This window comes from Lentinula edodes, assembly GCF_021015755.1.
Source record: "Lentinula edodes strain Le(Bin) 0899 ss11 chromosome Unknown C8R40scaffold_6, whole genome shotgun sequence".
In the NCBI taxonomy this organism is placed as follows: domain Eukaryota; kingdom Fungi; phylum Basidiomycota; class Agaricomycetes; order Agaricales; family Omphalotaceae; genus Lentinula; species Lentinula edodes.
In genome coordinates, this window is record NW_025764312.1 from 792,505 (window position 1) to 819,946 (window position 27,442).

A 27,442-nucleotide genomic window follows, 5' to 3' on the forward strand; every position below is an offset into this window, starting at 1 on the left:
TGGAAATGCAACTTTCCCCTACAGATATGACCTTTGGTGATTGTAAGTTTCATTTTTTCTAAAGCCTCCCTCCGGAGCTCTGTTTCCACATTTCTAATGCGAATCCCTCAAATATGGCAGAAGTCTATGACTCTGCTCGAGTATATGAATGCTACAAGTGTTTCTCAGGAGCAAACTTGAATATGAACACTGGCCATACCACAGATCCTCATTGGAATAGGAATACCCCATCCTCTACCAACATCTCTACATCTTCAATGTTTCCTTCCACTGCTGCTCCTACTGCCACCACATCGACTCACTCACCAATGGATCTTGATGCCTTTGCTACAGCCCCAGCATCCAATAATTGATTGAAGCTCCAATGTTACAACTGTAACAAGATGGGGCACTACACTAGGGACTGTCATCAACCTCGAAGACAATGAGAACGCAATGTATCTACCTCTCGGACTTTGCCTATAACTCAAGAGAATCACACCCATTATCCAATGTTTTATATTGCCTAAGGGGATCCACATCGATAACCTCATGTCATAAGACAACCTAGAGCAGATGAACCCACTCAGCTTGATCACCTTCAAGGATGACTTGCAAATCTGAAGTCAAAGGTCACACAGAGAGATGTCAACAATTTCCTTGCCAGTGTTGAAACTGAACCTACCTCCAATCCTCTAATAGCCAATTTCTTTAATGTTGATTTGGGAAGTGAAGAATCTACCCTGCCAGTTTATGCTGCGACAATTAGTGGACGACCTCATCACTTTCAAAAAACCAAATCAATGGAGGCTGAAATAATCCTGGACACCAGTGCTAATGACAACTACATTCACGACAATATTGCGACCTATATCGATGCAGAATACTTTGCCCTGGTTAAGCCATGGGAGATAGTTGGAGCAGGACATATGTGTTAAGATCATGTACACCGTGTAACCGTGCCAGGGCCACAAGGTGTCTAAGTGCAGAAGACGAGTGGGACAGTAGTGAAGTTATTAACAACACCGCCGTTACGCCGTTAGTCCCCGGAGATCGAGAGTATAGAGAGAGGAGCTAAGTAGCAGCCAAGTTGGAGCGGCGGTAACGCCGGTGATGAGGAGCGGACCAAAGAACGTCTAAGTCCTAAGGTCGAGTAGAACGTACTTCGAGGCGTTGAGCCTGAAGACTTAGAGAAGAGCTAGGTTGAGAAGGGAGATCTAAGTTGATAATTAAACTGAGGAACTACAGTAGCGTACAGGCAGTATTTATATCTACGGAGCGGCGCATCAGTGTGGAACGCCAGACTAACTACTAGGAGCTATACGAGTAGTACCTGCAGGGTAAAGTAAAAGACAATAAGGAGGGACTAGAATGAAAGGGTATGTGTAGCGAGAAAGAACAATAAGGAGACATTACAATAAAGGTAGATCTTCGGAATACCGAGCGGCGGAATGGAGGCCCGAGGCATGGACTTGACAGTATCCCCCTCTTAGGCTTGAGCCCTCGAAAGCCGTTAGTATCGGAAAATACTATTAGTCACCAGAGAAAAATTTTATATCCCATTAGTACCGGCAATTATCCGTTGGTTCACCGTAAGCCGAGTACAATTCGAGGGAAAATTTTTGCTGGTCCATGCGCAGTTTTGCCATATAAAAGGCCCAGAATTCTGCCAATAAGGTCCAAGTTTCAAAAACTCCCAAGTTCACAAAATGTCCGGCAGCCGTACTCAAACCACCACGACCATCACCAGTGCTGGCCCTTCGCGGTCAAGACCCACCAACCTGCCTCCCTCTGAACCTGTCGACGACGAGGCTATTCGGCGAGCGGAGGAGAAGGTCCGCTGGATGAAGGCAAGGAAGGCGGCGGCGGCGGCCAAGAAGAAAGCCGAGGAGGAGGCAGCCAGGAAGGCCGCAGAGGAAGCGCCGAGGAAGAAGGAGGCAGCAGTGCGGGAGTTGGAGGAGCAGCGGAGAGTAATGGCGGAGGCGGCGACCGCTGGTAGTCGACGGGGCTCTTCGCCAGGAGGAAGCTCGGTGGTGGTAGAAATTTGGAAGGAGAAGGGCAAAGGCAAGGCCAAGGCCCAGGTGAGTACCGAAGGCCTTCCACAATATCCTTATACTAACACTCCTGCTTGTAGCCTATTGGCGGGGACCACGATGACGACGACGACAGAGCTCCCTGCGAACGATGAGGGAGCAAGAAAATCTCTTGTCAGATGCAGGCTGGCAAGAGGAGCTCTATCATTTGTAAACCCTGCCACGACGCAAAGGTGCGGTGACACGCCTAAATTTTGGCTAGACGTCTATACTGTGAATTGTGACATTTTCACGTATAGATTTGTATCAAGAGGACTGTAATTGAGACCCAGATTGACAGTCAAAGTCAATACTGAATCAGTCTAATAAGTTGAAGGGACCATATACCCATACTACCACAAGTTGGTTAGTTTACCCATCCCCGATACTACCTTCGGATAGCAGTCTACCTGTTTGTCAAGCAGGATTATACCAGACTCGGACTACATCCGAAGGATGACCATTCACGTATGACATACCAAGGGTATTCTTATTGGACCTTACACTGGCAGGAGTTTGGAAGAACTTACTCAAGTGACCATGAACCGAGGATTGACTCGAAATGACTTTCTAGAACTCAGGAATTATCAAATACTCCTTCTAGAACAAGATCATGCATTAATCTAAAGGACTGCGATTTAGTCTAATAGACCAATCAAGTTGCATGGTTGAGTAAAATGACTAGAAGAACGATCGAAAGACTGCGAGGCTCCGAAGACATATCAAATGAATGTCAAAGAGTCCTGACGTAGAAAACATTGAAGAATGCAATTAAATGAATACTATGCGTAACTCCCTTGATAGAGTATAGGCACAATGGGTGTCTGTTGAAAGAGAGAAGCAATTAGTTTAATCCAGATGAATCAGATTGATAGGATTAGAATCGAGGAGAGTTGATTTGCCTCCGGACGAGATGACAAACGATCGAAGTAAGTGTTGAACAGCAATGACAGTTGAACACCATTCGAGTCATTCTCTAAAAACAATTAAATTAAATGAATATTGAAGTACCTACCCATGTTTGGAGGTATACTAGAATCTTGGAACCAATATGGACTAAATAAGGACATGTAGATTCAAATTAAATGGTATCTGACTGAGTGTAGAAGTTTCCTTGCGGTTCCGAACGTTTATTGTTTTAAATTAATTGTACTATGCGACTCTATATTCTGTATGTATAAATAGCGATCCGATGTATCTGGAATACAAGTGATTTTGGGACGACGTTGCAGTGCTAATCCGTAAAAAGGAAAGACACACTCCCGCCAGACTGAAACCTCTTCGCTAGCAGCCATTCGGGCCCGGCACTTGTGAGTATAGGAATGTCGTGTTCTGCTCCTTGTGACTGCGAGAAGTATATCCAGTTGTTGGGTATTCTTCGAACTTAGGATCAGTCGTTGGTCTTAAGGGCAAATCACGCTGTGTGGTTGTGCCAGCACATAGTTCTAGCCCTCCGTAGGGGTCTGTGTGTTTCGGTTTTAATTTACTTTGATTCAAACCCCCAATTCTTGATATACCCAAATCAATACAAACCAAAGCACAAATCGTGCTGAATCTACCTTGATCAAAGGCATATATCGAATCCTTAGAACGATTCAAATTGATTAATCAAAGCTTCGTACTTAGCTCTCAAAGCTTTGCGGAACCTTTGCCAACGCTACCCCTTGCTATTAAATAAATTTGATAGCAGTGAACTCGCATATTGTGTATTAGATTGGTTGGTTGGAGTGCCCATTAGATTCCTTCTTTTCTCTTTCACACAAAAACGAGGCAAGCTCGTTAGCGGTGCTCGTACTCCGGGCGGCCCTCGACATTGAAGCGAGAGGGAGGAGGAAATCCGCTTGGTGAGCGGATAGCCGTCCTTGAGAGCCAGATGGCTCAATTGCTCGCTGTCAACCGTCAACTCCAGGACAGTCAGATCAAGGCGAATACGTACCATTGCCACATGACCCGGAAGTTGGAGTGGTTGATAATGGATGCCAACAGGAGAAGGAATTCGCCCCCTGAATTACCGGAGGCCGGGCCGTCGGCACCATCGAAGAAAAGAAGGAGGGCAGTGGATAGTGATGAAGAGGAAGAGAAGGAAATGGAAGGGGAAATGGAGAAGGAAGGGGAAGAAGTGGAATCGGAGGAAGAAGGAGAAGAGGAGGACGATGAACCGGCGCCGAAGAAGGCCCGGTCGGAGAAAGGAAAGGAAAGGGCAGAGTAGAGTAGCGTCGGACTGTTAAGATCATGTACACCGTGTAACCGTGCCAAAGCCACAAGGTGCCTAAGTGCGGAAGACGAGTGGGACAGTAGTGAAGTTATTAACAACACCGCCGTTACGCCGTTAGTCCCCGGAGATCGAGAGTAGAGAAGGGAGGAACTGAGGAGCAGCCAAGTCGGAGCGGCGGTATCGCCGATGACGAGGAGCGGACCAGAGAACGTTCAAGTCCTAAGGTCGAGTGGAACGTACTTCAAGGCGTTGAGCCTGAAGACTTAGAGAAGAGTTAAGTTGGGAAGGGAGATCTAAGTTGATAATTAAACTGAGGAACTACAGTAGCGTACAGGCAGTATTTATATCTACGGAACGGCGCAGCGGTGCGGAGCGCCAGACTAACTACTAGGAGCTATACGAGTAGTACCTGCAGGGTAGAGTAAAAGACAATAAGGAGGAACTAGAATGAAAGCGTATGTGTAGCGAGAAAGAACAATAAGAGAGAGATTACAATAAAAGGTAGATCTTCGGAGTACCGAGCGGCGGAATGGAGGCCCGAGGCATGGACTTGACACGGACATTGGACATCTGCCCTTCGGCCTCTTCTTGTAATCTTCTTGTAACCTCGTGCTCCCTCTACCTATATTTCCTTTTGCTTCTTGTATAAGTATATATAAAAAAATTGTTAACACGATTTGAAATCGGAAAGCGAATGGGCCGCGAAGCGGCGTAAGAAGTAATTAGTTTGAAGTATTAGTAGTTTAAGTGTAATTAAGAATTAAGTGAAACAGTAATTGAATAAAAAGATAAACAATTAAGAGAGAGGAGTAAACACTCAATTTGCTATCATCATGTTTACCCTCTAAACGCACAAAGTAAACTTTGGCGGAGCTCGGCGGAATCGGGGAAAGGAAGTAAATGATTTTTTGTGATCAAGGTCCAGGTTTCAAAGGGTATCGAGCGTGGAAAGCGGGTACCAGTTCGTCAGCATGTAATTCATCAGCAGCTACCCAAGAGAATTCATTGTCGGTACCTTCGTAACCGGCCCACCAAATATAGTAACGTAGAGGACAACGTTTATACCTTCTGTCTAGCTTGGAGTCAAGGATTTTGGCAACGTTGTACTCCTCTTCACTATCAACTTCAATTGGAGGTGGAGGAGATTGAGTACGATTCGGGAACGGGTTCGGCGTAACCGGCTCCAGCTGTGAGACGTGGAAGACCGGGTGAATCCGGCAAAGATAGTCCGGGAGCTTGAGCTCGTAAGACAAAGTACCAGGTCGACTGATGACCTTGAAAGGACCAAGATATTTTTCAGAGAATTTTTCAGTAGGACGAGTAGATTGAATATGCTTAGCCAAAACAAATACTTCGGAGCCGATCGGGAACTCCAGGTGCGAGATTCTTTTCTTGTCAGCTTGTTCCTTGTAACGGGATTGAGCTAAAAGGATTTCCTCTCGAAGGAAAGCGTGGAGTTCATCAAGATTGACGACAAAGTCTCTGGCTAGATCAGACTTCATGTCGACCTCGGGCCGAACAGTGATATTTGGATGGTATCCTTTGTTAGCAAAGAACGGAGTAATACCTGTGGAAGCATTGGGAGCGTTGTTATAGGCGAACTCGGCGATCGGAAGTAAAGGCGACCAGTCATCTTGTTGATAGGAGCAATAGATCCTGATATACTGTTCGAGAGTTTGGTTGACATGCTCGGTCTGCCCATCGGCTTCCGGATGATATCCAGAGGTATAGTGCAGTTCCATGGAGAGCGCTTTACCAAGAGCCCGGAAAAACGCCAAAACAAATTCGGAACCACGATCAGAAGTGACATGATTAGGAACACCATGCTTAGAGAAAACGTGAATAACAAAAAGCTCAGCTAATTGTTCAGAAGTAATGGTGTCGAAGGTTGGAATAAAAATAGCTTGCTTGGATGATCGATCCACAACGACTAGGATAGCTGTGTAGCCATTCGACATTGGCAGTTGCTCAATGAAGTCCATAGAGATGGAATCCCATGGTCGGACCAGAACCGGCAGAGGTTTCAACAAGCCGTAAGGCCGATGACGGCGGGGCTTGTTGCGACCACAAGTAGTGCAGGATGTAACGTAGTCACGAACAAAGTCTCTGACCTTGGGCCAGGTGTATTGACAACGTACAGCTTCTAGAGTGCGGTTCTGGCCGAAATGGCCGGAGAGTGGGTGATCGTGAAAGTAGCGGAGAACTTGAAGGCAAAGGTCGCCGTGATTCGGAACATAAATACGGTCATCAAGGCGTAATAACCCATCACTACCTAACCTCCAACGTTCATTGGAAGGATCTTTGGCAAGTTCCAAACCAACGACGGAGCTCGGGTCCTTCGGAAGAGCGAGAATGATAGCTTGATGCAACACCTCGATATCCATGATGATAGAGGCTCGGAGCATCGGTCCTTCTAAGAAGGTAGCTCGAAGAGAAGTAGTGAGTTGCTCATTAGTGAAGATAGGTCTGAAGTTGTGAGGGTTGACTTGCGCGTAGCCGATATCCCCCTCTTTGGGATAGATGTCCCAGCGTCTAGTTATCGAATCTGGTTTTTCACCAAGCTTCCCCGGTCGGAAGCAAGTTACCATGTTGAATTGGTGGAGATACTCTGACCAACGGACCTGTCGACAGGTGAGAATCTTGGTAGTAGAAAAATACTAAAGATTTTTGTGATCGGTGATGACGTCCACCGGATCGCCGGAACCTTCCAGATAATGGCGCCAAGCTTTGAAAGCTTTGAAGATGGCAAGGAGCTCTTTGTCGTGAGTGTCGTAGTTGAGCTCTGCAGCTTGTAGAGTTCTGGAAAGAAACACTAAAGGATGAATTTCACCGTCAACAGTCTGGATGGAGAGAATCGCCACAATGGCGTAGTCGGAAGCGTCGGTTTCCACGATAATAGGACGATTGGGTTCCCAGTGAGCGAGAATAGGCGCAGAAGTGAAAGCAATTTTGAGGTTTTCAAAGGCCTCTTGACAATCATTGTCCCAGATCCAGGGAGCGCCCTTCCGGGTAAGCTGAGTCATCGGCACAACGATATCACTATAATTATAAATAAAACAACGATAGAAGTTTGCAAAACCCAAAAAGGACTAAATGTCCTTAACCTTCCTAGGAACAGGCCATTCCAGAATGGTCTGTACTTTCTCTTTGGACATGGTCAATCCGTCAGGAGAAAGAATGTAACCCAAGTATTCAACGGTATCCATATTGAACTCGCATTTGTCAGGATTGGCGTAAAGCCGATGTTTCCGCAATCGCCGAAGAACTTCCTTGACGTGTTCTCGGTGTTCCTCCGGCGTGTCGGAGTAAATCAGGATGTCATCGAGGTAGACGATGACACAAACATCTAGCATGTCAGAGAAAATGTCATTAACAAAACGTTGGAAAGCAGCTGGTGCGTTCGTAAGGCCGAACAGCATAACCTTCCATTCGTAAGAGCCGTAGTGCATTCGAAAAGTGGTTTTCCATTCATTACCTTCTGCTATTCTGACTAGATGATAAGCGTGAGCGAGGTCCAATTTGGTATAGATTTTGGCTCATTTCGGAGCATCGAGGAGGTCCGAGATCAACAGCAGGGGATAGCGGTCCTTCTTGGTGATGCGGTTGAGACCGCGGAAGTCCACGCAAAGCCGAAGTTTTCCATCCTTCTTGGGAACGAAGAGTACCGGAGCGCCGTGAGGCGAGAAAGATGGGGTGATGGTGCCAGTGGCCAGTTGTTTGTCAATAAAGTCTTTAAGGGTGACTAACTCCTTTTCAGACATAGGATAAATTCGACCGAGAGGCGGCGAAGCGCCTTCTTTCAAGTCAATCTTCAGGTCGTAGGGTCTGTGTTCAGGTAATGAATCTGCAGCAATCTTGTTGAAGACGTCTGCAAACTCGGCGTACTCTTCTGGAATAGAGTGATGAAGTGGAGGGACAGTAGGAGCAGTGGAAGAGCGGTCGGCGGCGCGGGCCGCGACTTCTGAGTGGATAGCACGAAGAAGAATAGGTTCCATACCAGCGTCCTTGCAAGCCCTGTTAAAGACTGCAGCACTGATGAGTGCAATGTCGACCTCGGGAGTTTCCAGTTGAGCAGCGAATTGAGAGACCGTAGGATAGGAATAGATGGGTTCAAAGGGAAATTTAGACGAAAGGGGCTTAGCCCGTAATGTCCAAGAGCGGGAGCGAGGTGAATCCCCAGGAGGGGTTTCCAGAATTGTCAGTGAAAGTTCCGGTAGTGGAACAGCGACCTTTGCAACAAAGGGGTTGATAGCAGAAGGCACAGACGTCTGTGGAGAATCAAGATGTGAAGTGTTACGGAATGTAATGTTTCGAGATGCCCAGTCAATCAACGGATTGTAGCGGGATAAGAAACTGTAACCTAATACTGCTTTACAGGATGAATCTAAATGAGTAACATAAAAGGGTAATAGAAGCAGCTCGCCAGAAGGAAACCGAACGGCGATATTCGCCATATCGGTAATGGGTTTAGAAGATAATGAACCATCAAAAAGACGAAGATTAACAGGAGAAATTTTGGTCGTAGGAATAGAATTTTGAGAAACATAACGAGTATCAATGAAAGAGTCAGTAGAACCAGAATCAACAAGAGTAGGAAATTTGAGAAGAGCAGAGATAGGTTCGGCCGGCGCAGCCGAATCGGATAAAGGAAATTCAGTAGTTAAAGATATTACAAGAGATTGTTCAATGGAAGAAAGAGCGGACACGTTGAGATATAACTCCCCAGGTGAGGTACGAACCTGATTAACGCAGCTCCCGTTTCATACCGGTAATGAGCTTGCCTCGTTTTTGTGTGAAAGAGAAAGGAAGGAATCTAATGGGCACTCCAACCAACCAATCTAATACACAATATGCGAGTTCACTGCTATCAAATTTATTTAATAGCAAGGGGTAGCGTTGGCAAAGGTTCCGCAAAGCTTTGAGAGCTAAGTAAGAAGCTTTGATCAATCAATTTGAATCATTCTAAGGATTCAATATATTCCTTTGATCAAGGTAGATTCAGCACGATTTGTGCTTTGGTTTGTATTGATTTGGGTATATCAAGAATTGGGGGTTTGAATCAAAGTAAATTAAAACCGAAACACACAGACCCCTACGGAGGGCTAGAACTATGTGCTGGCACAACCACACAGTGTGATTTGCCCTTAAGACCAACGACTGATCCTAAGTTCGAAGAATATCCAACAACTGGATATACTTCTCGCAGTCACAAGGAGCAGAACACGACATTCCTATACTCACAAGTGCCGGGCCCGAATGGCTGCTAGCGAAGAGGTTTCAGTCTGGCGGGAGTGTGTCTTTCCTTTTTACGGATTAGCACTGCAACGTCGTCCCAAAATCACTTGTATTCCAGATACATCGGATTGCTATTTATACATACAGGATATAGAGTCGCACAGTACAATTAATTTAATACAATAAACGTTCGGAACCGCAAGGAAACTTCTACACTCAGTCAGATACCATTTAATTTGAATCTACATGTCCTTATTTGGTCCATATTGGTTCCAAGATTCTAGTATACCTCCAAACATAGGTAGGTACTTCACTATTCATTTAATTTAATTGTTTTTAGAGAATGACTCGAATAGTGTTCAACTGTCATTGCTGTTCAACACTTACTTCGATCGTTTGTCACCTCGTCCGGAGGCAAATCAGCTCTCCTTGATTCTAATCCTATCAATCTGATTCATCTGGATTAAACTAATTGCTTCTCTCTTTCAATAGACACCCATTGTGCCTATACTCTATCAAGGGAGTTACGCATAGTATTCATTTAATTGCATTCTTCAATATTTTCTACGTCAGGACTCTTTGACATTCATTTGATATGTCTTCGGAGCCTCGCAGTACTTCGATCATTCTTCTAGTCATTTTCCTCAACCATGCAACTTGATTGGTCTATTAGACTAAACCGCAGTCTTTTAGGTTAATGCATGATCTCGTTCTAGAAGGAGTATTTGATAATTCCTGAGTTCTAGAAAGTCATTTCGAGTCAATCCTTGGTTCATGGTCACTTGAGTAAGTTCTTCCAAACTCCTGCAAGTGTAAGGTCCAATAAGAATACCCTTGGTATGTCATACGTGAATGGTCATCCTTCGGATGTAGTCCGAGTCTGGTATAATCCTGCTTGACAAACAGGTAGACTGTCATCCGAAGGTAGTATCGGGGATGGGTAAACTAACCAACTTGTGGTAGTATGGGTATATGGTCCCTTCAACTTATTAGACTGATTCAGTATTGACTTTGACTGTCAATCTGGGTCTCAATTACAGTCCTCTTGATACAAATCTATACGTGAAAATGTCACAATTCACAGCATAGACGTCTAGCCAAAATTTAGGCGTGTCACCGGGGAACAAGAGCTGCGGACTAGTTTTCCGATTCCTCTTCAACAACCTCAATGGTTGCTTTGGGGGTTTCTTCAACCTCGGCAGCACGGCCCTTCGACTCTCGGGCCTTTCGCTTATTGCAGTCAGCAATTTGATGCTTACCACCGCAGAAGAGACAAAGATTGTTCTTCATCCTTCTTTCCCGTTCGGAGGGAAGTACCTTACCATCTGCTCCTAGATGGTTGAACGCGGGGCGCTGACCGCCGGATTGGCCGGAATTCGAAGAGTTCTGGGGCTTACCACCAGAGAAGGGTTTAGGTTTTGGCGTGAACGGCGCCGAAGAGCCAGATGGCTGAGAGTTGTTTTTTGCTGGTTAGTAGAACCAGTCTTAAAGTCCGAGGAACCCTTTTTCGGGTTCCGAGCAATAAAAGGCTTACCAGCCTCACGCTTCCAATAACGGTTGTCAATGCGAAGAACCTCTTGACGATAATCGGCGAGCGTCGCCAGCTCGGGCAAACGCGCCATTTTGTCCTTGATACGTTCAGCTAAACCTCGTCCATAGGCCCATTTCAGGGCAGCAGAATCCCAGTTGGTACTAGCAGCCAGGGTATTGAACCGGATGTTGTATTTCCGGATGTTCTCGGTTTCCTTCATCTTCAGATTACCGAGAGAATCCTCGGCCTTGCCTTGGGCGTCGTAAACGCCGAAATTGTCCTGTAGCTCCTTAACCAGAGCTTTGAAGGAGGACGTCCATGCTGGCAGCGAGTCGAGAATATCAGGGACAAACCATTCTTTGGCTGACCCACTGAGATAGGAAAGAGTATAATTCACCTTCCGTTGGTCGGTGAAGTACTTTGGACAGTCATTGAAGACCAGGGCGAGATTGATGAAGAACGTCTTGAGTTTTCGGGGGTCCAAACCGTCGAATACCTCTGGCTCCTTGACCTTGCTCTTAGATTCAGAGCTGTCAGAGGGACGGCTGAGTGCGGCGAGAACGGTACCGAGGGTTTCAATGGAACCCTTGAATCCCGAGAGAAGTTCCAACATAGCACGTTGCTCGTTGGGGATGTCAGGAGAGATAGGAGAACGGGGTCCACCAGGTCCACCAGGTCCACTGGGGTCACCAGGCTCACCACGCGGTAAACCGCCGGAATCGTCATCCAGATCGTCGTTGTTATTGTCGGCACCCGGATCGTCGGGGTCGAGTCTTGATCATCGTGATCGCCAGTTTCCAGATCGAAATGAGGAGGTGGGTCACGAGGAGATTCTGAAGCAGCTCTACGTTGGGGTTGTTTCCCCGTACAGTGGGCTATGGCTTGGAGAATTGGAGAATCAATTTGAGTAGTTGAACGGCCCCGAGCCGGAGCGACCACGGGGGGTTGTCCGCGGCGAGGGGTCAAGACTTGGACAGGTTGTCCGTCACCGGTGTACAAAGTGCTGTACTCAAATTGCTGTTCTTCTTCCATGGCTTCAGGAAGAGTCGACGTAGTAGGAACTGTAGCTGGACCGAAACCGCGATTACAGCGACGTGGTTGACCGATAGCAGAAATAGATTCGGAGAAAGGGGCAAATGATTGGGCTGTAGTGAAGAAAGTATTTTCTTCGGAGTTAGCTCTAGATTGAGCTTGGGTTTTCGGAGGCATAAAAAATGATATGTCAGTACAACGTTAACGGATTGAGTTTAATTATACTGTTAAGATCATGTACACCATGTAACCGTGCCAGGGCCACAAGGTGTCTAAGTGCGGAAGATGAGTGGGACAGTAGTGAAGTTATTAACAACACCGCCGTTACGCCGTTAGTCCCCGGAGATCGAGAGTATAGAGAGAGGAGCTAAGTAGCAGCCAAGTCGGAGCGGCGGTAACGCTGGTGATGAGGAGCGGACCAAAGAATGTCTAAGTCCTAAGGTCGAGTAGAACGTACTTCGAGGCGTTGAGCCTGAAGACTTAGAGAAGAGCTAGGTTGAGAAGGGAGATCTAAGTTGATAATTAAACTGAGGAACTACAGTAGCGTACAGGCAGTATTTATATCTACGGAGCGGCGCATCAGTGTGGAACGCCAGACTAACTACTAGGAGCTATACGAGTAGTACCTGCAGGGTAAAGTAAAAGACAATAAGGAGGGACTAGAACGAAAGGGTATGTGTAGCGAGAAAGAACAATAAGGAGAGATTACAATAAAGGTAGATCTTCGGAATACCGAGCGGCGGAATGGAGGCCCGAGGCATGGACTTGACAATATGACAACTAAAGGCTTTGTTCAGTTCACCATCCAGATTGGGACTGTCAAGGAGACAACCTTAGCCTATGTTCTTGACAAGAACTCAGGGTTTCAATATGACCTTCTTCTCGGACATTCCTTCTTAGCACAACATGAGGTCCTCTTTGACTGGGCTAACAATACGTTCGAAATGATCTGCCCTAAAATTCAGCAAGTGGTACGAGTTCAAGCTATGCAGGACTTACCCCAGTTCTCGAACATTTAGGAGGCATATCCATCAAACATTAGTAAAGGGTACGCTGAACTTCCAGATGAAGAATACACTTACTCATCAGACATTGACATGACATCTCTCAGTAAACTATACCACCATACTGACCTTGACATGGCAGATACTGACAATACTACTAGTTCTTATCCTGACCCTCGACCTGATTATCCAACTCCTACCCCTCCGTTGACTCCTATTTTTGATGACAACTGGCCTAAAGGAACTTCATTTGGTCAGAAATTGAAAGAAAAGGCAATGAAAATATTTCTGAAATGTTTTCAGAACAAGGTAGGATACCCACCTCTTTGTTGTTGGGTAGATTCCATTGATACCGGGAATGCACAGCCTGTTTGTATCCAAGGACGCCCTCATTCCCCCCATGAAAACCTCGAAATCAAAGTTTATTAACAAAGCTTTGGCTGAAGGTGTTATTGAGCCCTCGACTTCTCCCTGATCTGCTCCAATCTTGCTTATCCCAAAGAAAAATGGTACACTTCGTCCCTGTGTTGATCTTCAAGCCCTAAACAATCTAATGAAAATGAATACATATCCGCTGCTTTGTATAAATGAATGTTATGTAAATCTTTATGACGCTACTGTCTTTACGACTTTTGACCTCAAATTGGGATATTGGCAAGTCCGTTTGGCTGAGGAAGATAAGGCCAAGACTGCTTTCACCTGCAGATATAGCCATTTTCAATTCCATGTCATGCCTTTTGGATTAACAAATGCACTGGCTACATTCCAGAATATGATGAACGACATTCTTGCCCCTTATATTGATGACTTCATTATGGTTTACCTTGATGATATTGTCATCTACTCAAGGTCTATTGATGACCACGACACTCACATTGAACTCGTTCTCGCTGCTCTAGCAAGAGAGGATCTCATCCTCAATCTTGAGAAATGTACTTGGGCTGAGGACGGACTTCTGTACCTTGGTCATTATGTTTCTGGAAAAGGTATTCAGGTTAATTCAGACAAAGTAAAAGCGGTCACGGAATGGCCTATACCTTCAACGATTACAGAACTCTGTGGTTTTTTGAACCTCACTGGTTACTACCGCTATTTTGTATACGGATTTGCAAAGATCGCGCTACTGTTGACAAATCTCCTCTCAGGGGCTCCTAAAAAGGGTTCAGCAATTGAGTGGTCTTCAGATTGTGAGACCGCTTTCAACACACTCAAGAAACACCTCACCGACACTCAAGTCCTTATCCATCCCACCCCTTGGCATGTCTTTGTTATTGATGATGACACTTCTGGTACTTGCCTTGGTGCAGTTCTTCAACAGTCAATCACTGCATTCAAAGATCTTAACAATGGGAGGGATAATAGTGAGTCAGACAAATGGTTTGAGTTCAAGGAAAGAGATTTACAGCCAATAGCATATGAGTCCCAAAAAATGACACCAACCAAACAACGATACTCTGCACAGGAATGCAAAATGTTAGCCATTGTTCATGCACTGAAGAAATGGCAAGCCTACATTGAAGGATCACCCATTGTTGTTCGCACTGACCACAAATCTCTCAAGTATTTCCTTACTCAAAAACATCTTGGTCGTTGTCTCATTCACTTTCATAATGATGTTGCTCATTTTGATGTGAAAATCATCTACCGCCCCAGATCTGCTCAGGTTGCTGCAGATGCTTTGTCTCGTCGAGATGGTCTTCCCAATAATCCCGACATTAACTATCAACCCCTCTTTGCACTGGAATTCAATCCTGAAGAATGATCAGCCATCTTCAAAACCCTGGAATGATATTGAACCAACTTACTCTCAGATATTCACCCCCAAACTGATGGTAGATACTTGGTAAGTGGACAACACCTGTTCAAGGATATTAGTCCTGAAGACTCAACTGCATCACAGGTTGTCATAGTACTAACTTCAGTCAGTGAAGCCCTAGAGCTTGTCAAAACTCTCCATATTGATTTTAGTCACCTTGGCATCAATGCCATGTCGGAAAGCCTTTGAATATGTGCTTGGGTTCCTTACTCAACAGAAATGATGGAATACACAGTACGCACTTGCAATCATTGCCAATTTGTGAAATGTAACAATATTCCTCTCCAGCCAATATTTCCTCTACCTTGAGTGCACACTGGTGATGTTTGGTCTTTCAATTTTATTGGTCCACTACCAAAAACCAAGCATGGAAATCAGTATTTGCTTACCTCAATGGATATGGGTACCGACTATACCTTTGCAGAAGTTCTCATAGCTCGTTCTGCCAATGCTGTGATTTCACTCCTACGTCGCCTTATTTCACTCTTTGGGAAATCTAGGGCTGTTATAACAGATAATGGTGAGGAATTCATGTCATATGCCTTTCAGAATCTGCTGCAAAGACTTACCATTGAACATCTCCATACTTCTCCATACCATCCTCAAACAAATGGTCATTATTGTGTTTTATAAGCCAGGGATAACGTACTTACTCGTTGGAGCCAACGAAGACATCCAAGCTACTATCGCCAGAAGGGGAAGATGGAGACGCAGTGATTAGGTAGTCCGTAACCCATGTCCTCGGTCCACTATGTAAGCATGGTCCACGAATATCGTGCGATTGGAGTAAATCGAGCTACGAAAATTTAGTCTGTTTATCAAGTTACAATTCAAAAGTCGTTGCTCGTACCTCTTCCGACCAGGTACTAAAGGTTTCCATATCGCTTGCACACCATATCCGCGACCCATCAGGTAGCCATCCAGCCTGACTGACGCTACATCCCCAGTTACCAACATTGACCACTGCCTCATCCTCATCAGTCTCTTCAGAATTGGAAAGTGAGATCAGACCATCAGATGAGGCAGTGAGGAGCACACCAGGCGTGCTCGGAGAGAAATGTACAACGGTGATATCATCGGAGTGGGTCGAGCTATGTGTTCGAAGCGGAGCAGCTGGTTGACGGGGGTCCCTACCCTCCGTTTAAGCGAGTGATAATCAGGAGTTGAACGAAGATACATACCAGTACAACACCGAGACGTCATCACCGTGTAGTTCTGTACCAGCAGCCACTGTATACCCATCCAGAGAGACATCGAACGATAAGAATGCACGCGATTTACTCAAGTCGGTCACTGAAGCGATGAATATATCTCAAACCAGCATCCATCCCAAGCGGTCGACTCTACACACTTTGAATCCCATATCCACCACTTCGTTCATCCCAAACTCTCACAGATCCGTCCTTCCCAGAGCTAACGAGGACAGGCCGACCCGAACCTGCTACAGAAACAACCGAACGCATGAACGTTGAAGAAATTTCGTGTCCTGGTAGTGTCTGTTCTCTCTGGAGTGTTTGTTTAGAGTATAGATAGATTGGGCACGTAGTGTTTTTGTTGTTTGCCGCATTCTTTGTAGGATTAGATGTTGAGCCAGAACTCATTGCAGCATATTTTCCATCAAAGTTTGCGAGACTGAGAACGTATGTTTCTCCGGAGGCGATAGTGCTGATGATATTACTTCGGAGAACTGAAGAAGCCGTAGCCAGGTTCGGAGAGGCGAGAAGGACCGAACCATTAGATATTTCCATCGATGCTTGCGCAGCAGATCAAGCTAATGATGATCAAGAGAAAAAATCGATGGCTCATCCTGCCCAACTTGGTCACCTGCCAGATTAATTACTCATCCTTCGTCCGCTATGTACGATCCTGCGCAGTCCTGCGCACACCTCGCATTCAGCACCGACGACTCTATACCGGGTAGCGATGTATGGCATTCATCTATGTCCTAGAAGGACTAAGGCTACATGATGTCTATACATGTTTATGCTGGGACTGCGGGTTTGTTGTCTCGTAGTGGGTTCCGCCTCCTCATCTTGATGGCTAAATAGTACTGTGGATACATATAGTTGGGCGTATATACTGATCGTATTAGATGAGAACTGTTACCACTCTTCTTCGCTTTAAGTTTCTTCTGATCATCACATTTCACCATTAAAAGTCCTCTTTGTATCCATATATTCCGAATTATGGCCGCATTGCTGTTCATTATACAGTTCATTCAACATTCAACCATTCAACTGCCCTCTGCACTGAGCTTCATCAGTATACTTACCGGGTTCATTCCACCGATCACTGTATAATGGAACTCGAAACTACATAGTGCAGTATGGCGGTACAATGATGGCTTTCACCGGATTTGTAGGTACCTTGTCCTACTCCTCAATTCATATCTGCAATCGCTCCAGGCTTTCCGAATTTCGATAAACTTCGGATAGAATTTTGGTTTCTAGACGGAACTGCATTTGCAAATTTGCTGTTTGCCAAGATCCAGAGAATATCGAGGCCCGAGTAAGCATCTTATTTCACCTTCACATAATGGTGATTGGCATGTTATCATAGGTGAGAACAGCTCCAGTCTGAGCCTCCTGATCTGCTCTTGATCATATGTATCACATTTCATCTTCGAAAGACCTCCTTGTACCCATAATCATATAATTATTTCCGCACTGCTGTTCATTACACAGTTCATTCACGATTTACAGCTTCATCAATACCGGAATAATATTTGGAATTCGAAGCTATTTGTAGTGTGGTGCAGGCAGTGAAACCTGATCAGATTTGTAGGTACCTTGGCCTACTAAGATTACAAGCAGCGCTCGATTTTCACAATTGCGAATATTGCTCTGGGCTTTTCTCCATGTTTCTTGCTTGTGATAGGTGGTTTTTGATGTCTAGACCGAACTGCGCTCGTAAATTTGTTGTCTGACGATATCGAGGCCCGAGTAAGCATGTTATTTCTCCTTCACATTCACATAATGGTGATTGGTATGTTAAATGTTAACGTTGCTTTGACATACCTGAGTCATGAGGACGGCAACGTTCACCAGAAACACAGAATGTAGAAGGAGTTTACCTGACAAGATGCCTTTCATGACATGATGTTTCGTTAGTCGAAAAGTTGGAACGGCTATAGTCGGCGGAACCCACTTCCGCTTCACGGTACTCTTGGGTGCGGGTGCAGCTGCGCCTTATGCCCCGACGCCCCGACGCAGGCGACATTTGAATTTGAGTAATACATACATAATAAAAATTAGAACGTGCTTCACGGAGACAGACGTCGCCCTCAGGCACCGACGGTGACTGTTTCCAGAACGACGGATGTTTGATCCGGCATAGATAGCGACGGTTACGTTTGATTACGTACTTTTAGTTGCTCCTTTGTCCTATAAACGAACAATAACCAGCCACCTTTGTTCTCTCACCTAACCACGGCCACGCTCTTATTGTTATCCTGGGCAACATATAATCAAAGCCTTTGTCTTCTACTTTCACTCCGTCTCTTTTCTCCTCTTTTCTGACGGCTGTGATACCTCCCCAATTTCTATCAACCTTTCACTACTCTGTATTTCTCCGTTGTTCATCAGAAAATGATGTCCACATCCTCATATCCAGTTCTTCCTCCTACCACAAATGAACTTACACCATCTCAGCGTTTACGCCTGATGCGCTCGACGCGGAAACTGGGTAAAATGCTAGGCACCACACCCGTAATAAATTCTTCATCCGAGTTTGGCCAGCATCTTTCGGCAAATCATAGGGATACTCCCAGTATCTCTTTGCACCATTCTTCATCGCCTCGATTTACACACGCGCCGAAGAAGTCCAAAGCTCTTCCTCGCCCACTCGTGTTATCTTTACAGTCTCTCCCTGCTTCTTTCTCATCTCCCAGGTCATCCGCGGGTCCTACATCACCGCTTTCGCCGACATCTATATCTACCAACATCGCTTCATCTAGCTCATATCGTGACGATCATGACTCTTTGGATGATTCACTACAGACTCGCCGGAAGCGCATGGCAAAACTTACTCGGACCCTTGGAGAGAATATACCTCCCGAGTTGGTCTTTAACTCTCAACTGCATCATTCCCACTCTCGAAGCACCTCTGTTGAAGCAGCTTCTGCTCTTGCAAACTTAACGGTCACCGCTAATGGCTCCACAGAGCCTTCTCGCCATACCCAAGAGACTCTCGTTCCCTTGCGAATGAAGAGACTTCCGCAGACACCTACCACGATGTCCCGTAGCGCGTCGCTACGAGCTCCGTCACCTTCGTTCGTTGCTCGGCGAATGATGCGAAAGCGTCACGGCCAACCTCACACGACGAGTCACGTCGAGCTCACTCCTTCCGGCGGTCGCAAATCCTCCGACACCATCCGCTCTGCTGTTTCTTCGTGCTCTACTGCCTCCGAGCCGGGCCATTTGAATGAATCAAAACGGACTTATCGGAAACAGGCAGGGTGGAGCGGGGAATGGAATCGCCAGGATATGGATGAGGTTATGAATCGACTACGGGGGCTGAAGGCTGCATAAGCTTGAAGCATTGTGCCCTTTTTCTATCATAACAGGGCTGGTCCTTTTCCAAAAACAAAATTTTTGATTTCGTCACTGGGTTGCCCTCATCTGGACATTGGCGAACCACAAACTCAATCGCAACTTTTTTTCTTCATCAACTTCCATGCATTAGACCAATTGTACTATCCTTCATTCTTGCCTTTGTAAGTTGTATGAACTGTATCTTTTTGTTCATGTCTTCTCCTTTTTCCTCTATCTTCATTTTGTACTTGATGGGCTTTGTAACCTTTATATCCTTGTTGCTGTTTACTATTGATTGATAGCAGGCGGCACCAGCAGGCTTCGCTGTTCCTGCTCTGCGGCGCAGGTAATGTACAGATGATAAACTTTTCTCTTTCTTTCACGAACATATAATATTTACTTCTAGTATCTCATACCACGCTCGTTTTTGTCCTCCTTTTACTTTAATTCAACCTCTCAGCCAAATAATATTATAATATCTATTCACTCTGCACACGGCCTTCGAATACCTTCAAGCTTACGCGTATGGTCACGACTGGCACCTAGGACTACACAGGATATTGGACACTAACACACGGCAATCCGATTCCTAGATGACGCCTCTTCTAATTATAAGTTCTCAATTCCTCACATTGATGTTCACGTGCTCACGAGGCAGCGTTGTACGATTTCAACCAGCTTATCGGAAGTTATCGCTCCTCACTTGCTATTCCTTTTCAATTCTCCCAATCAGAGTATTCGATTGACGGCAAGGCGAATTTCAAGCTCCATGCTCGTCTCCGAGCGCTAGCTTGACATACCTAGTACACATCGGGCGCACTGGAACTTGAAGAAATGAGAAGATTGATTAATCTGCGCTGCGTCACCTGTGTCGGTAAACTTTCATGCTCAGAAATCTACCCGTCGCCCGCTGCGGTCTCTGTACGTTGACCATGATTGTTCTTATCTTGGACAACTTCTTCCTTCCTTGATCTATCGTGTTTTCGCTGACATTGTTCTCAAAATAATCACATTCGTGAACTTGATGAATCTCTATTAATGCATAGCTAATTCAATACCTTCTGCCAGTGGAGGTTGGATATTGAATATCCTACATCGACACCGTGTTAATGGCAGTTTTGTATGAGATCATTGGGATCACATCTCGGACGGTAGGAGGAGCATATAAAGGTTCCCTCCCTCATCAACTGAATCAGTAAACTCACGGTATACATGGCTTCGCTATTAAGACTTCAGCCCCTCAAAGGCCTCTATTTGATCTACCAGCTCATCAGCACAGTGTTAATACGACTTCCAATATGGGTTCTCACTTCAATCCCCAGGTATGCACTTCTACTACCCTACTATTGCTGTGCTCTGTGCGGCTCAATAACCACTTGCTTCGCAGGTCATGGCGTCCTAGACCGCATTGGACGATGAGAAAATCTGTCAAGCTTAAGGTGGTGCGCCATATGATAGATTTAACGACTATGTGAGTTTTCATATAAAATCCGGGACTCGTATCAAAATCTAATGATTTTTCCCTTAGAATCGGACCCTTGAGGAAAACACCAAATCATCTGGCTATCACCCCCGGCACAGGAGTTAATGGCGTCTGGATCCCCCCCATCCCAGGACTCGTCAAAGAAGAGCTGGAGAGGTGGGCCAACGTATCCCAAGTCATTTCCACTGAAATTCCTGGTTACTGGCAACACAAAAAAGGATCAACAATCGACATCGCCGCTCCCCCTATGCCTGGAGAAAAAGTTATCTACAGTCTCCATGGAGGTGGTTATATCACCTTTTCTGCTCATCCTTCGGATATGACTGCAGCTATCGCTCGAGGTCTCCTCCAGCACGTTGACTCTGTCCATCGTGTCTTTTCTTGCGAATATCGACTTTCTTCCGGGGAAGGGGTGAGAGCACAGAACCCATTTCCTGCGGCTTTGATCGATGCTTTGGCGGGATATGTTTATCTCGTCGACATTGTCAAATTCGATCCTGCAGATATAATTCTTGAAGGTGAATATTCCATCACCATCTGTAACAATTGTCTCATCAACCAATAGGGGACAGTGCTGGAGGAAATCTAGCTCTTGCATTGACTAGATACCTAATCGAGCACCAAAACTCAGGCCTTCCTTCTCCACCTGGCGCTCTGCTCTTGCTCTCAGCCTGGGCAGACCTCAAACCCCCAAATGCCTGGCTTGACAATGCTAAATCCGACTTTATTGACCTCGCGGATGGAGGGACTTTAGCACGCGCCGTCATTTCCTTCGTCGGTCCGCACGGTCTCAAAGCCGCAGAAACCAACCCAATGATATCACCCGGGTCACGGAACCCTGAAATGAAGATCCATTTTCACGGTTTTCCAAGGACATTCATCGCGGCGGGAGGTGCTGAGGTGCTTTATGATATGCTTTGTTCTTTGAAAGAAAGAATGGTTAGTGATTTAGGTGAAGGTGATGGGGTTCGGCCAGGAGAGGGGAAAGTGCGCTGGTATTGTCCTCCTGATGCTTCGCATGATTGGGTCGCTTTTCCGCAAGATGAAACAGAGCGTATCGATACGCTAAAAGCGATAGCTACTTGGGTCGCTGCTTCGTAGTTTCATATTCAAGGTTTCTGTCAGGTATTTTGATCACAATTCATAAATATTAGCGAGAAAGAGTTTTTTTCTTGTTCTTGCGTTCTTGACTGTTTATTGCTGCTTCTGCTGCTTCTGAATCGGAATTTGGGCAATGAGACTTCACAGAGCAAGGTATATTTGAATTGGGCCTTATAAGGCCTTATATATATACGTACAGCTTTGACCTTTGCCTCTTGCTTCACTTGATAATTCATGCTGAATTGTGTGAACCTGCTCATAAGGAATTTGAAACGCTCGACCTTTCGAAATATGTCCACGGTTACTAAATCTTCTCCATCCGACGCCAACTCGAATAGTAGGACTTATATCTTCATGCTCTGCTCAAACAACGATACATTCATTACGACACAGACAGTCGAAGACCTCGAAACCCATGGAATGACCATGTCCCACGACCACGAAAAGGATTTGGAAAGAATATCAATGATACAGGAAGGAGCAGGCCAACCCATTGTGAGTTTGCGTTATAGCTTACTTGTGATCATAACGCAGCTCAACCACATACTTAGTTCTTTGCCTTCCCTTAGTAAAGTGATGTTGCCTTCCGCCATTAATTTCAGGTTCTCAATCCATAGATAGGGACATCATCCAGACTTGCAAGATAAAATGACAAAATTTCAATCATCCTTGCTTGAAGGTTCAGTCGATGGACTGGATCCATCCATATTGATCAAACCTCGGAGACTACACTTTACTCTAGGTGTAATGAGCCTTTCGCCTCAATCCTCCATTTCTAGTCAAAGTTCAACAACCGTTGAATCCGCGTTGACGCTCCTACGATCCCTGCAACCTCAATTGACCGAATTATGTGCAGTCGGCAAAAGCGGAACTCTCCAGGCTTCTTTGGAAAGATTGGGTGCATTTGAATCAAAGGACGGGGCTAGAGTGATGTGGGTCAGTCCAAGAGAGAATGAAGGATGGCCAGAATCTGAAGAGGAGTTGGAGGAACGGGTGAAGCTTGTGCGTGTTGCCGGTGCGTTTCATTGAAGTTCATGTGAAAATGTATTCTTGAGCTTGATGATAATGTATTCTACAGACATGGTTCATCGGGCGTTCAAGGACGCAGAATATATCACTGAAACCAGGCCACTCAAAGTATGCGCTGTATCATCCTTTGCCCATGTCCAAATTTAAACCACCGTCTTATTTAGCTTCACTGTACGCTCATCAACACCAGTTACCGAAAACCGTTCAGCAGAAAGCCACAGCTCTTCTCCTTCACCGATGTACTCGCTTCCAATACCTTATCAGAATTTCGCCCGAATGGATATTCCACACAGGCCACTTCCGTATCATCACCTTCAGAGTCATCCCCTGATAGAACGACTCGAGTCGCCCTTGGAACGTATACTATTCCCGAAATACAGTTGTGCGCAATGGGAAGCCATGGGCCTGAGGATGAATATGTTAGCTTGGGAAGTGTTAAGTTCAATGCCGATGTCGCTCGTGGTGAATGAGTAGTATGTTCTGATAGTGCTATTTCGATCAATTGTTCATTAATCTCATTGGCCAAGGTCGAAAATGAATCCACAATAAACACTGTGACAACCAGAATTGGTTTTTTGCTTAACTGAACCGTTTTGGCTGTTCACAGAGGCAGTTTTGCATCCACCATGCGCTAATCCAAAGTCGAAGTCAAGCTATTCACCTTACTAACAGTCTGTATTAATCAAATTGAGGCCCAGACATAGGCTTGAAATCCATTGGTAGTAATGTGAACTGTACAACTTGAACTGTCACGAAGCGGCAGAGGCAGAGTGACTAAGCAAGGCAGTGAGGCGGAGCGACTAAGCGGAGCGGAGGCAAACTGGTCCCAGATAATGACAGATATTGTACAAGTAAAGGCGTCAAGATGGTGAGAAAAGGAAAATGATAGGGGCTGCGTACTATATGACATTACCCCCCTCCTTATGACCATTGCCCTTGATGGTCAAGGTTTTGCTGCTGATGGATGTTTTTTGTGAAAGGCTCGAACAATTTTTGGTGCCTGACTGAGGTTGGGTGTGGGTTCCCAAGAGTTGTGCCCTGCGTCGTAACCTTTCCACTTAACTAAATATTCCAACTTCTTCTATTGAACCTAACTGTCTAAGATCTCCTCTACTTCGTATCCCGGTTCATCTTCATCCTCTAAGTATACCAGCTCTGGTGGTGTTGGTATTTCACCGTTAATAGGGTTACCTTTCCAAAGATATAGTTTGTCAACATGAAAGACAGGATGAAGGTGATCTAGGGACAGGAGGATGAAGGTGATCTAGGGACAGGGGGAGGTCAAGGCGATAGTCTAAGGGCCCAATTTTTTCCAGAATACGATAAGGTCCAAGTTGCCGGTCTCCTAGCTTTTTGCTGGATAGCTGAAGGTTAATGTCCTCTGCACTGAGCCAGACTAGGTCCCCAACTTTGAATTGATGAGCTTTTTGCTTCCCACGTTCATATCCCTCCTTCTGTTGCTTCTTTCCTAGATGTAAAGCGGCTCCAGCATCCTGTCATGCTTCTCGGAGAATCCGTATGCAGTCGTCCACCGCTGGAATGCCGCTGCGTTGACCAACTGGGATATTGAATAGGGGGAGGTTGTCATGCCTTGCCTGATTTTGCTTCCTTACCTATCATATTCCTCCTTACTACCTTCCTATATCTCCCCACTGTATACCCAGAGCTCCCCTTGTCCGCTTTTACCATTATGTAATATGCCACATGGCTGTCACATGTATAGTATATAGGCTGGGGACTCCCCTCAGAGCTCCCCAGCGTGTTATTGTCAAATCTTATCTGGAAACTCTTCCAACCTGGCTTGGTCCCTGTTAGTACAGTCTACTTGTACTTGCTAACAGGGCCTGACACGTCTCACCTGTCATACATTTCCTCTTTATCTGTTTCCCTCAACTCTGTTTCCTTCACCTCTGTTTCACTCAACTCTGTTTCTCTTCTCTGTCTCACCTCTCTGAACACCTCTCTCAACTTCCTGAGCCTCTCCTACGACTTACAGTCTACGTCGAGGCTCCACACCCCCAACCACCTCCATTCTCACCAACTACACCTCCTTTCCCCACTCCAGGACCTTTGGCTAGGTCCACCCAAGCTCCGCAACCACCACTGGTCAGGCTCCCTACACCAGTAGCGGCACTTATCCCACCTCCCCTTGTACGGCCTAGGCAGCTGTCCTGCTTGCTTAGGCCCAGTCCAGATAGGACGAGAGCAGGCCTTTTGTGCCAGGCCTCACAGAGGTATCCGTAGGTTAACTCGAATGGGGACATGCCTAGGGCCAAATGAGTCCGCGAATTAATCACAAACTCCGCCATAGGGAGATGTTCTGCCCAGTCATCTTGTTGTCGTCCCATGGAGAGGCAGATGTATTTCTCCACTTCTTGATTTGCATGTTCAGTTTGGCCATTGGACTGAGGACGGTATCTGGAGGTTAGATCTGATTTGATTCCCAGTCTAGCGAGGAGGGATTGCATGAGTTTAGCTGCAAACTGAGGTCCGCGGTCGGATTTAAAGTGGAGGGGAAGACCATGGAGATGGAAGATCTCTCGGTAGTAGATATCAGCGACACCTTCAGCTGTGATGGAGCTGGTGCAAGGAATAGCATGGATTTGTTTTCCATACAGGTCTGTACAGACCAAGACCGCGTTGTATCCTTGGGAGTTAGGCAGTTGCGTTATCAGGTCAACCCCTACCTCTTCCCATAGACCAGATGGTACGTCCAGTGGTTGAGTTACAGCTCGTGGGTGTCATTGGATCTTCTCGCGGGCACAGATCTCACATCCCTCAACATATTTCTCCACAAAAGAACGCAGTGTTGGCCACCAGAAGTGGGTGCTAACTAGATCGAGTGTTCCGTGGAGCCCAGGGTGTCCAGCAGTGGGATGGTCATGACATTGATGTAGTACTTCAGTGCACAGGTCATCGTCTGCTGGCACATACACTCGTCCTTGGTAGTAGACCAGACTGTTGTCCTCCTCCCATTCAGCGATTCCATTGGCCAAGCGCTGTAGTCTGTGCTCTTTGACTGTTTTGAGACCTTCCAATACCTGTGCTTCCTGCTGTGAGGCTTTCCGGATGCAATCCTCTAAGGGGTTCTGTAGGATAGAAGCTGCAATTTTGGTGAAATTGTTGGGCTTAAGGACTGTCTGCTGTCAATTATCCTCATTGTCCAGTACCTGGTGGGCTGCCATGCGGGAAAGAGCATCAGCCTAAGTGTTTATTCTACTAGGGCGGTGGATCATGTGGAAGTCAAACCGTGAAAGGTATAGAGCCCAGCGAGCTTGGCGGCGGATGAGGTCTTGAGCTGTGCGCCAAAATTCAAGGTTAGAGTGGTCAGTGATAATGTCGAATAGCTGGGGTAGTCCCTCTAGGAAGTTTCTCCAGTCCTTCAACACTTCTATGATGGCTAGCATTTCCCGGTCATAGATCTTGTAGTTTCGTTCTGCTGGTTGCATAGAGGCTGATCTAAAGGTGACAGAATGCCATTGGCCATCATCTTGCTTCTGCATGAGGGCACCGCCAGTAGCAAAGCCTGAAGCATCTACCTCGATTCGGGTTGGTCTGTCTGGTGTCCATAGGGCTAGGATGGGTGCAGAGATGAAGGCCTCTCGGAGGGTATCAAATGCTTGTTGCTGGGTGTCCATCCAGGTGAAGGATATGTCTTTCCGAGTAAGGTCGTTCAGGGGCCTGGCTATCCTTGCAAAGTTCCGGATAAAGTGCCGGTAGAAGTTAGCAAATCCAAGGAATCCTCGTAGCTCTCTAAGATTAGTGGGGGCTGGCCAGTTGCAAACTGCAGCTACCTTTACTGGGTCCATCCTCACCTCCCCTTCCGATATAATAAGGCCTAGATATTCAATCTGTTGTTGTTTGAATTCACACTTCTCCGGTCGTAGGTATAGATCATGCTTCTCCAACCGGGTTAGTACTTCCCGTACTACTCATCGATGCTCCTGAAGATCACTGCTAAAGATGAGGATGTCGTCTAGGTAAACCGCTACTTTTCCAGCTGCAATGAGGTCTGCAAATATAGCATTCATAAGTGCTTGAAACGTTGCAGGGGAGTTGGTGAGACCAAAGAACATAACCTTAGGCTCAAACAGCCCTCGTGTGATTGCAAAGGCCCCTTTCCATTCGTGACCTTCCTTGATTCTGACGTTGTTATAGCCCCAGCGTACATCAAACTTGGTGAAATATCGAGCCCCTTGAAGCCGACTAATTATATCAGCCACCAATGGGAGGGGGTAGCAGTTCTTCACAGTATACTCATTCAGTTTCCGGCAATCCTGTACAAAACGGAGTTTCCCATCCTTCTTCTTCACAAAGAAGACTGGGGACGAGATGGGTGATTTGGAGGGAACAATGTAGCCTTTCTGCAGATTCTCTTCCAGAAAGCGATCCAACTCCTTCTGCTTGTTTAGG

The 27,442-nt window shown here is 46.0% G+C and overlaps 5 protein-coding genes across 5 annotated transcripts; 4 read left to right on the top strand and 1 right to left on the bottom strand.

Moving 5' to 3' along the window:
• Nucleotides 1–15,533: 15,533 nt before the first annotated feature.
• C8R40DRAFT_1067081 (WD40-repeat-containing domain protein) lies at nt 15,534–16,632 on the bottom strand (the record flags this gene model as incomplete). The annotated part of the gene is made up of 4 exons (XM_046225857.1): nt 15,534–15,680; nt 15,735–16,014; nt 16,066–16,177; nt 16,236–16,632. 4 exons carry the CDS (start codon nt 16,630–16,632, stop codon nt 15,534–15,536), a joined length of 936 nt encoding a protein of 311 aa, XP_046089768.1.
• A 592-nt stretch (nt 16,633–17,224) lies between these two features.
• C8R40DRAFT_1219343 (uncharacterized protein) lies at nt 17,225–18,328 on the top strand (the record flags this gene model as incomplete). The annotated part of the gene is made up of 5 exons (XM_046233251.1): nt 17,225–17,246; nt 17,290–17,392; nt 17,633–17,664; nt 17,780–17,826; nt 17,995–18,328. The coding sequence occupies 5 exons, from the start codon at nt 17,225–17,227 to the stop codon at nt 18,115–18,117; spliced, it is 327 nt and encodes a 108-aa protein (XP_046089769.1). The 3' UTR covers nt 18,118–18,328.
• A 146-nt stretch (nt 18,329–18,474) lies between these two features.
• Nucleotides 18,475–19,413, top strand: C8R40DRAFT_1067083 (uncharacterized protein; the record flags this gene model as incomplete). The annotated part of the gene is made up of 1 exon (XM_046225858.1): nt 18,475–19,413. One exon carries the CDS (start codon nt 18,475–18,477, stop codon nt 19,411–19,413), a length of 939 nt encoding a protein of 312 aa, XP_046089770.1.
• Nucleotides 19,414–20,628: 1,215 nt separating this feature from the next.
• On the top strand, nt 20,629–22,000 carry C8R40DRAFT_1037900 (Alpha/Beta hydrolase protein; the record flags this gene model as incomplete). The annotated part of the gene is made up of 4 exons (XM_046223707.1): nt 20,629–20,738; nt 20,804–20,887; nt 20,945–21,417; nt 21,465–22,000. The coding sequence occupies 4 exons, from the start codon at nt 20,629–20,631 to the stop codon at nt 21,998–22,000; spliced, it is 1,203 nt and encodes a 400-aa protein (XP_046089771.1).
• Nucleotides 22,001–22,199: 199 nt separating this feature from the next.
• C8R40DRAFT_1090679 (kinase A anchor protein) lies at nt 22,200–23,822 on the top strand. Its single transcript, XM_046227486.1, has 7 exons — nt 22,200–22,337; nt 22,394–22,495; nt 22,552–22,573; nt 22,622–23,015; nt 23,079–23,137; nt 23,194–23,502; nt 23,557–23,822. The coding sequence occupies exons 4-6, from the start codon at nt 22,649–22,651 to the stop codon at nt 23,497–23,499; spliced, it is 732 nt and encodes a 243-aa protein (XP_046089772.1). The 5' UTR covers nt 22,200–22,337; nt 22,394–22,495; nt 22,552–22,573; nt 22,622–22,648; the 3' UTR covers nt 23,500–23,502; nt 23,557–23,822.
• Nucleotides 23,823–27,442: the final 3,620 nt, after the last annotated feature.

Excerpts from the sequence above, each read along its gene's own strand:
- C8R40DRAFT_1090679 (XM_046227486.1), top strand. The coding sequence starts at position 22,649 with ATGACAAAATTTCAATCATCCTTGCTTGAAGGTTCAGTCGATGGACTG. Across the intron at positions 23,016-23,078 it reads GAAGCTTGTGCGTGTTGCCG|ACATGGTTCATCGGGCGTTC; the intron begins GTGCGTTTCATT and ends TGTATTCTACAG. Across the intron at positions 23,138-23,193 it reads CTGAAACCAGGCCACTCAAA|CTTCACTGTACGCTCATCAA; the intron begins GTATGCGCTGTA and ends CGTCTTATTTAG.